Source organism: Etheostoma spectabile, chromosome 21 (genome assembly GCF_008692095.1).
Source record: "Etheostoma spectabile isolate EspeVRDwgs_2016 chromosome 21, UIUC_Espe_1.0, whole genome shotgun sequence".
Lineage (NCBI taxonomy): Eukaryota > Metazoa > Chordata > Actinopteri > Perciformes > Percidae > Etheostoma > Etheostoma spectabile.
Genome location: NC_045753.1, coordinates 12,214,920 through 12,224,978, shown reverse-complemented (window position 1 = coordinate 12,224,978; position 10,059 = coordinate 12,214,920). Strand labels below are relative to the sequence as shown.

The window sequence follows — 10,059 nt, the reverse complement described above, 5'->3', positions numbered from 1 at the left end:
ACACACACACACACACACACACACACACACACACACACACACACACACACTGTAGTGTTTTTAAGGTGATCCCATATACAACTCACTATCTTGCTACTGAAGATAATGACCTGAGCACCCAATGTGGATTTATCTGCGGCTGAAAATAGTCCCCATTAAATGCAATATTTACTCCTGTTTTGGACAAGTTGGTTAAAGTTGGTGTCCAGTTCAAGGAAATAACTGATTCTTTTTTTTATTTTTTATACAAAATAATATATACGTGTTTTTTTAAGATTTACGTCTTCAATAGGAATGAATGGGCTTGGGGCGTTTCTTTGGGTTTGTTGACAAATATAGAATAATGTCAGCTTTATTCTTTAGAAATAGAAACTGGCAACAATAAACTCCTTTTTAGTTAAATATATCATGACTTGTCCTCATCTCTTCAGTTCTCTGACAGAGTTCAGGGAGAGTGGCCACTGCAGTCAGGACTCCATGCGTGAAGACTCCTTTGTCTCCAGCACAGGTCCAGATCAGTACTCAGAGACGGCCATTTACAGTGGCTCTGACAACGAGACCCAGGGTCCCCCAACACCATCCCAAGACCACATGGACACACTCCCAAACTCTGTACTATCTGATTCAGAGCCACCCACAGCGTTTGAAGAGAACCATGTTAACTACTCTCCCTCTGAAGTGTCCATCAATACTTCTTCTGAGTCACACTCAGACACAGACATGCCCGCTACAGTCAGTGAGCCTGTGGAGTCTGTGGAGTCTGTGGAGTCTGTGGAGTCTGTGGAGTCTGTGGAGTCTGTGGAGCCTGTGGAGCCTGTGGAGCCTGTGGAGCCTGTGGAGCCTGTGGAGCCTGTGGAGCCTGTGGAGCCTGTAGAAGAAGTACATGAAACCATTTTTCAGGAGAGTCCTGAGCCTCTTCAGGTAGAGAAAAAAGCAGAGACTTCAGAGCCTTTAGTGCATCAAGGCTCACGTCGCTCCACCAGCATCCTGAGCACAAAATTGTCCTCAGATTCTTTATCAGTGAGTATATTGCATACACAAAGATGCACTAACACTCTCCTGACTGTTACACATTTTGTGTTTCACTGTGTTGTGGTTCCTGTATACGACTACATAGGATTTTACAAATATGGGAAATGCAGAATGGCCCATGCTCCTGAGTTGCTTTTTGGCAATTTCCACTGAGGCAATGACAAATAAGACACCTGACTCTTAAAACTGTAAGCCAGTGTATCAAAGTGGAAAATCGTGACAAGCTATTTATTAATTCATGGAAAATAGTTATTTTTTCCCACTCAAGGAGATCATGAGTCATGTTAGTTCTGCTGTCTTAGAGCAACCTTGAAAGGAAGTAAAACAGCATAATAAAACACCTCCTTAATCTGTATTCTTTACTGTGCATGTGATGTCCAAACAGAGACAGCTCCAGGATATGTTACAACATTTCCCCAAATGTAGGACTTTCTGTGGTTGCCACACATTGGTTAGTGAAACAAGTCAAGATAGGGACATATTTCTGCTCATCTTTACATGACCCTTAACACAGTTATTAAAGTTCTCACACTACGAACCTCCAAAGACACATGATAAGAAAAACTGCTCACCACAAACTGTGGTCTAATCATTGAATGCAGCTCATCTGTATTCTCTGCAACCAAATTGATAAATCTGATCTAATCGGTTTGTTGGAAAACAATGAAAGTAGGGCTTCAACTAATGTCAATTTTAATTGGCAATTAAAAAGAAATCACTTTTTTTTTTTTTTAAATACTCTCATCTTCAAATATTTTCTTTTGTTTGACGTGGCTGTCCAACACCTAAAGATATTCAGTTTAGAATGATTTATAAAACAAAGAAAAGCACCAGAGCCTAACATTTGAGATGCTGGAACCAGAGAATATTTGGTACCTTTGCTATTGAAGTGACTTAAATAATTATTAAAATAGTGGTTGATTGATCGTTGCAGCCCTGAATAGTAAGTGAAAAAATACGTTTTTTTCCTTCCCACATGGTGTGCTAGATAAAGGAACCTCTTCACCCCTTTCCAACATGCACTCCATTAATGTCGGTCTCTTGTCTGAATATGGAAAAGCACCCTGCTCGCAGAAATTAAGTGCACGTAGGGTGCAAAATTAACACTGGCCAAATGCTCTAGTAAAAGATTTTTTTTATGCCAAGTGAATTTTTAAATTCTATCAGCCACTCAATAGGTTACAGTTTATTTTTTATTTTTTTTTGGGCTATTAAGTAAAGCAATACTAACGGCCACTTGCATATTTTACCAGCATTTGGCTAGTGAATGGTGTTCATTTTGTCCACTGAATGTACGTCTTTCTAAGATCACTGTAAAAAAAAAAAAAAATACTTCTGTCACATCCATTGCAGCATTCTCGTTCCTGGATCTCGGACGATGACATCTACAAGCCCCATCTGGAGGACGTGTCAGACCCTGAGGAGGTGCCTCCTCCTGCTCCCACGGCTGAGCTCAAGGTTTCTCAGTCACCTCCCAGTGTCGTCCATCGCAGACAAATAGGTATTTCCATGATTAGATTTAGAAAATGAAGAAGAATATACAGTACTGAGTCTAGATGATTTTTATGATCTTTAATCATCATTGCGTGGTGGTGTGGCCGGGTTGGCTCAGTTGGTAGAGCAGGCGCACATTTACATAGAGGTTCATACCTCGACGCAGAGGTCCAGAGTTTGAGTCCGACCTGTGACGATTTACTGCATGTCTTCTCCCTCTCTCCCCCCTTTCTCACCTGGCTGTCCTATCCATTAAAGGCGGAAAATCCACCAAAAATAATCTTTAAAAAAATCATTTGGATGGAACAGTGAACACATTTAGCTTTCTGCCTCCATCTACAAACAGATCGGTCTGTCTCATCTAGAGCGAAACACCTGGTTCATCATCGGAAAACGTGTCTCCTAACTATTTGATCAAATTTTTTTTTTTCACCATTTTTAAACAAAAATAGGGAAAATGGCAATCACTGTCTAGTTCAAGCATTTCTAATCAGGTGACCTCTTGCTTTTCTTTGTCATATGTTTGTAAACTAAATATCTGCTGAGTTTTGGACTTCTGGTCATACAAAAAGAAGACAGATTACTAATCGGTTAATTAGAAAAAAAATCTGTCAAATAATTTCATCAAAGTTGCTGTTTCCACTCAGTGTGTTGTCGAGGTTGAATGCATTTCCTTCAGCCTGAAACATTTGCAACACAGGCTTCTCTTAAAAGTCGATTTGGTGCATTCTGCCCTCTGTAGTCAAATCGTGTGATGTTGATTTATTGGGATCTCATTAGCTGGGGCCATAGGCACAGCTATTCTTCCTGGAGTCCACCTAAAGCTTGGGCAGCTTTGCATTACCAAGCATCACTAATACATTACAAACAACATTCAACACATCACTGAAAGAAAAACATCCAAAATAATAACAAAACATAACATTCAACATAACCCAACACAAGACATCACAGGACCTAATTTAACTTATTCACAGATTGTAGAGATGATGTTTTGATATTATTATTATTATTATTATTATTATTATTATTATTATATATTACGGATAATATGACCAATCAAATGCACATATAACATCTTCAGTGATACTAACAACATTCCTTAATTATTAACCAATACAGAATATTGCTCAGCTATGTGAAAACATTGCTCCATAGCACTTCCCCGGAAATCCAGAGTCCTTACAAGAGCACAATTTGAAGTTGCTCTGCGAGTTATTCTGGCATCAAGTAATGCTGCTCATTAACTATACCCTTGTAGCTGAGCTGCACTAGTCACATCGTACCGGATATGGGCAGGCCAGAGGCGAGCTAAACAGATGACGACAATTTAATCTACCAGTTAGCTCCGCTGGTAGCTAAGCGTATGGGGCTCTGGATTTGGTGTATTGTTGTGACTAGTTGTAGTGTTATCTCATTGCGTGCAGTGAGATTTTCAAATGCACGTTTGATGCCACCCCTCGAGATGGGCATCTTTCATTACTCGATGCCAGACCCTTAATCTTTCGGATTTGGGTCTGTATTTCCAGGCTACCATAGCGCTACTAGTGGTCAAAACCTCCACAGGGTGCCTTCAGTGTAGTCGTAAAGGTGGCCACCAAGGAGTTAAGTTAAAAGGTAAATAATACTGGTCACATGAGGCAGAAAATTCTTGCATCACTGGAACACTGTGTAATGAAAACATAGCAGCTCTAACCACACCCCAAACAGTTATGTACCAGCCATCAAATAGAAACACACCTTTTGATACGTCATTTATTGGAATTTGGATTGCACTGGAATGTAGTAGACTTGTATTGCTTGCAAGACGTCACCTCAATGAAGCATTTGTTGTTCCATTATCTATAGAGGCAGTGCTCCAGGGAACAGCTAATGTATAACCTCAGTGCGTCACGTGAACGGAATAGGTTGCCCTTATTGAATCATCTGTTGAGGCAATAGAGTTGTGCACCATAAATGCTAGAGAATGTTTGATGATGAAAACCACTGCTGCTGCTTAGGTTATTTCTGTTTTATGGCAGATATTTTAACCCTCTGACTTGACTTTTTCTCAGTTCCCTAAAAGCTGCGTTACAGTTAGAGAGGAACAATATTTCGATGCTTATGGTTGTAAACTATATAGTAAAAAAAAGAGTGATGTAAAGGGTTTTTTCTGGGTCATTTTAGCCCTTTAGTTCCGCAGAATCATGATCTTTTCACTGCTTTTAAATGTCCATATTTGTCACATTTTTCTTGTGACTTTATGGTTGAACAAAGTAGTAAAAGCAGTTATGACGAATTTAAAACGAGTCTCTAGCATTCAACCAGTCTCCACAATGTGAAAGTAGACCAAAGATAATAGATAATAACTTACACTGACTCTGTGTCCATCTTTCTGTCTGTCAGGGCTGTTCAACCCCTTTCGGGGCTTGCTGAAGCTCGGTCATCTCGAGCGGCGAAGTGCGATGGGATTGTGGCGTGATCACTATTGTGAACTTTCGCCCTTTGAGTTCCGGCTGTATCTGAATGCAGAGGAGCGGACGTGTTGTGACAACTGCTCCCTGGTGCGATGTGAAGACGCTCGCATCGCTTCACCTGAGGGCCGTTTTGAGTTGGCCTTCCCTGGGAAGCGACTGTACCTCCGGGCAGCCAATCGCGGCGAAGCTGAGGACTGGGTGGACCGGATAGTAGAGGCCGTCAACAAATGCCGTCCTGCATCTCGCATTGAGGAGCAGTGGGAGGTGCTGCAACCCACCAGTGAGAATGGTGTGGATGTGTCATCCCATTCCTCTGCCCCCTCCAGCCCTGAGCAAGGTTCACTCTCGGACACAGGGACGTATGGAGCGCAGGAGGCACCTCCTCCTCTACAAGAATTTGACTGGTCTCGGAGTGCTGATTTGGAAACGGATGCCATCAAAGAAGCGGTTTTGTACTTCTCCATTGATTCTGAGGCTCGGACATGGGCGCCTCTGGTTTTCTCCCTCTCGTTGGAGGCTTTAAAAGGCTTTCGGGTACAAGAGGGAAAGAAGCTGCTGCGGCAAACCCACCCTGTTGAGGAAATCCGAGATGTGGTGCCTGACGTATCTTTGGGTGGACCGTCCTTTTTCAAACTGCTGACCGTCAGGGAGACACTTAGACTGAGGGCGGAGAACCCAGAGGAGGCTCGTTCTTGGAGGGCGTTGATCCGAGGAGCTCTGGACTCTTACCTGGAGAGTGAGGAGGATGGAGGCTCTGGAGAGCCAGCTGTACTATGCCCAGGAGTGACTGGAAATCTCCATAGACTGGTGCAGCACAGACTAAAAGGAGATGGAGCACTTTTTGCTCATCTGTGCACTGTACCCTCAGAGAAGGGGCTGGACAGTCAGAGCTTCAAGTGTGCAGGTAATTTTTAGTTGTTAATCTTGCAACAAATAACATTAACACACATTCATTATTATTGTTGAGTTGCTTCTTAATATGCCAACTATGTCTGGTTCAGTTTCAATATTTGGGGGATAAAATCATACAGTGTGTTGCGTTTAAGGGTTGTAATAGTTGATCTTTTGATGGATGCCTGTCATTGGGATTTGAATCAGGACATAAACATTACATGTGCAAAGGAAAAAAATAATAAAAACATGACAACAGCAATCAAACTAGTGCAATATGTAGAGTAGCTATTATTTTATCTTCTGTTCCTCTCATCTGTCCTTTCGCTATCTAACAAATTTAGAAGTTACAATTTTCCTTTGTGTTTTTCCCTTTATCACACGATGCATTAATTATCAAAGCAACTCTTTCTGATGAATATTCCTTTCATTAAACTGTTTTATAATCCATGTTCTCATGAGAGCTAGCAACACGACTTCAATCGTGGTGCACATATTCTCCACTTGTTCAGTATTTGCTCTTTTCTGACTGAGACGTGAAAATCATGGTATCCTGGTGGAAACAGTTGTTAAGTGTGGCGTGTCTGGTCTTTGTGGATTTAAATAATCTTCAAGTCTGCTCAGGAGTTTGTGTTGCGCGCGTCAGCCTAAATGTGAATCCGTTTCTTGTTTTGTGGGTGTGAATCAGAGGCTGAGGTTTTGTTTGCTGTGTATCATACGCAGGGTGTCCTCAGCAGATCGGCCCATCCCTGGGCAGAGCCAGGCTTTGTGAGTTCTCGGGACAGTACTACTGTGACTCCTGTCACCACGGTGACGTCACCATCATCCCTTCACGCATGGTGCACAACTGGGACCTCACACTACGAGAGGTAGGTGCAGCACATCACATCAGATCCTACATATGCACACAGATGGCATTATCATATTTCGGGGGAGCAATCCCGGGGGTGGAACGCAAAGGACAGAGGCTAGCTGTGGGCTGTTTACCCACTACGTGCTTTGGTTTTATTTTAAAGACATACGTTAATATAATATAATAATACAACGTGCAACAATTTGATGTTTTTTCAGAGTTTCTTCTGTAACACTCGCCCTCAGTAATCACACACCACTTCAACATGTTCTGACCTTGTGAATGTGACCTGTGTGTGTGTGTGTGTGTGTGTGTGTGTGTGTCTGTCCAGGTGTCTAAGAAGGCCCTGCATCTGCTGGCTCAGGTAGAACAGGAGCCTTTGCTGAACTTGGAGCGGCTGAACCCTGAGTTGGTTAACCATGCTGAGTCCATGGCTCAGGCCCACAACCTGCGGCAGAGGCTACGCCTCCTGGGCGACTACCTGCTCACCTGCCGCAGCGGAGCCTGCAAGAAACTCCAAGCCAGGTATGTGTATGCATATGTGTTGTACATTTAACCATATTTTATTACGACATCTTTATTATATGCACCTTTAAATTCTCTACCAGAATGGAGCCGCGAACGTACCTGTTGGAGTCGAGCCATCTGTACAGTGTCATGGACCTACGACAGGTATCCTGCTGTGTTGATTGTGTTACCGCACTGATCATCTGCCACCTTGAAACATCTTAATTTGTGTTTGCCTGTTTTGTTTTTTTTACTAGATAGCAGAGGGTCAATATGCAACCTACCTGAGCACGCTGTTGCAGTATGCCTCTAACCATGTGTTCCACTGCGACCTGTGCACCCAGCGTGGCTTCATCTGTCAGATATGCCATGCTAATGACATCATCTTCCCCTTCCAGTTTGACATCACCACCAGGTACGTTATTCTGGGCCACCTCGCTTCTGCTTTGTTCATGTCCAAAACTTATTTAGTCCTTTATTTATTTTACCTTGGTCTGGGTCTGTTAGTATTTACAGGTAATTTCATGCACCTCTCACTAGGGTTGTAACAGTAAACATTAAAATTAAATCACAACACAAAAAACAAGGTAAAGAGGCATTTTAAATCTTTCAGTTTCATCCTCCCATAGTAATTTCAAAAAAGAACCGGCCAATATATCTGAATATGAAAACGAACTGGATGCAGAGAATGTCAACCAGAGAATTATCCATTATTAGTTTTTATTCTAGATGTGGTAAGCAACTTGTATTTGTTTCTAAATTGCCTTTGAATCCAGTCATCGTATTTATTTGTCTCTGACCCAGGTGTAAAGATTGCAAGGCTGTGTTTCACCTGGCCTGCAAGGCTGCTGAGGACTCGTGTCCTCGCTGTCAGCGGATGAAGAAATACCTGGAGAGAGTTCTGCAGGACTGAGCGAAGCCAGCGGGGCGGCGCCATGTCTAACAAGGCCACGTTTTTCAGGAAGCTAGAGGGGCGCTGACGGGACAGAAAAATAACAGAAAATCTACCTTTTACATGAAGTAACCGCAAGTGCAATTATGAGTGCCCTAACTGACCTTGTAACGGAAGAGCAAGGTGTAAGAGTAACAGTGATACAGTAGCTAGACTCGCTTGCACTAATGTAAAGGCACATCAGGCCTCATGATGCTGACATAATGCAGACAAATGGTACTGACCAGTGACTTTAATACCTCTCTGAATTCAGACTCCGACACAGCATCAAACAAAGGACAGTGAAGGTTACTGCCAAAAGTCATATCCAACTCTTTTTTTTTTTTTTTTACATCCATTTTAAAAAAAACTTTTTGTCTCATCGTGTCGAATGCAACATTCTTCTTCACCATTATGTTTATCTGCATTTGTCTTAGATGTACTTATTGAAACACAATGCAGCAGTGAGGTTGGGGACTCAACATGCAAAATATCAGTACTTGAGATGTTCAAAGGATTTTGATCGTGCCTTCGTTTTAATTGAAGCTTTACACTATTTTCCTCTTGGTGTGTGTTTAATATAGTGCCAAAAATCAATAAAATAGACAGTTTTGCATTTGATTTACCATAACATAAGATTAGATTGTACTAGATACTGATTTTGTGTAAAGGTGATAATCAGTCACCGAGAAGACTTTGTGGAATGTTTCTCTCAGTATATTAACTCAAGTTTTACAAACGGACATGTATGTATTTAAAATGAGGGATGCACCGATTTGACTTAATTGGCCTATATCGATCCAATACTAACAGCGATAGTACAGATTAGCGCCGCCTGCTGTTATGGAGATGTATTACGTCTCATGCACGTACGCGCAGAACGTACGCTCATGATGCGTCATTTTGCTTTTCCGAGGCCCTTTATTGACCAACTCGGGGAGACAGTCCGCCTTTTCTGCCAACGGGCGGCCGTTGGATTGGTGAGGCAGAGCCTTTAGGCAACATCTGGCTGGACTCAAACATTGCTTTCCTATCTTTGTAAAACAAAATGAAAAAAAAAAAAAAACCATTTCAAATAAAGCAACAAATTGGTCAAAAGTTGAACAGGATTTAAAAGACTGGTTAAGTTTAGGCACCAAAATGATTTGGTTAAGATGTACAAAAAAGTCTCAGGATACTTTACAGAAAAAGAAAATGTGAGAATGCATACAAATTACAGTGCATTACTTTTTATAGTAATATGTAACAATGGTAATGCGGACAGCCTGAGCTGTTTGAGTCAGTATCGGCCTGATATCCGATATCCGTATCAGATCTGTGCATCCCTTCTTACATACATGTATAAAAAATGCAGTCAAACATTTGCTGTGTGTGAAGTGAGCCACACTGACAGTTCATAAAGGTACTGAAGTAAATTACTCGTATACGTGTGGCAGAAGTAACAAATTATTGGATTTTGCATTTATCCTGAAGGCAAATCATATTTTGCATATACTTGCTCTCAGCTATGACTGTTAAACTCATATTTCAGCTAGATTGTAGTTGTAATATTTTCAAGCACACAGTTACCCCACAAAACCTGTATTGCTGACATTTTTATTTTAAGTTTGGCTTAATTTTACTTCCTTCTCTTGAATATTTGACTCTGATGTAGACTTACAGAAGTAACAAAGAGACATTGAAGGTTAACTCATCAAGCCCATTTTCATATGCAGAACAGGATACTGCAGTACTATTCCTGGTTTGTATTTCTGTTTTGTCATCTCATTTATTATTGTATGAAGTATAAATAACCATTTTGAAATAGAAATGTGTTTTACTTTATGAGTCTCTTCTGTTTTAGACAGAAATGCCCAAACTATGGAGATTGAATTTTAAAGGTGTTATTGTTCATG

The 10,059-nt window shown here is 41.4% G+C and overlaps 1 protein-coding gene across 2 annotated transcripts in view; it reads left to right on the top strand.

Moving 5' to 3' along the window:
• plekhm1 (pleckstrin homology domain containing, family M (with RUN domain) member 1) overlaps nucleotides 1-9,969 on the top strand; it is a 14,684-nt gene extending 4,715 nt beyond the window's left edge. Inside the window, exons 5-13 of one of the 2 annotated variants that reach the window (XM_032501728.1) lie at nucleotides 432-760; nucleotides 860-1,020; nucleotides 2,386-2,533; nucleotides 4,912-5,886; nucleotides 6,597-6,742; nucleotides 7,058-7,251; nucleotides 7,335-7,398; nucleotides 7,491-7,648; nucleotides 8,038-9,969. In XM_032501728.1, the coding sequence (XP_032357619.1) occupies nucleotides 432-760; nucleotides 860-1,020; nucleotides 2,386-2,533; nucleotides 4,912-5,886; nucleotides 6,597-6,742; nucleotides 7,058-7,251; nucleotides 7,335-7,398; nucleotides 7,491-7,648; nucleotides 8,038-8,146 (2,284 nt within the window). In that variant the 3' untranslated portion in view covers nucleotides 8,147-9,969. Of the gene's footprint in view, nucleotides 1-431; nucleotides 761-859; nucleotides 1,021-2,385; nucleotides 2,534-4,911; nucleotides 5,887-6,596; nucleotides 6,743-7,057; nucleotides 7,252-7,334; nucleotides 7,399-7,490; nucleotides 7,649-8,037 lie in introns of those variants that run through there. The other variant, XM_032501729.1, reaches the window with a different exon arrangement.
• The last annotated feature ends 90 nt before the right edge of the window (nucleotides 9,970-10,059 follow it).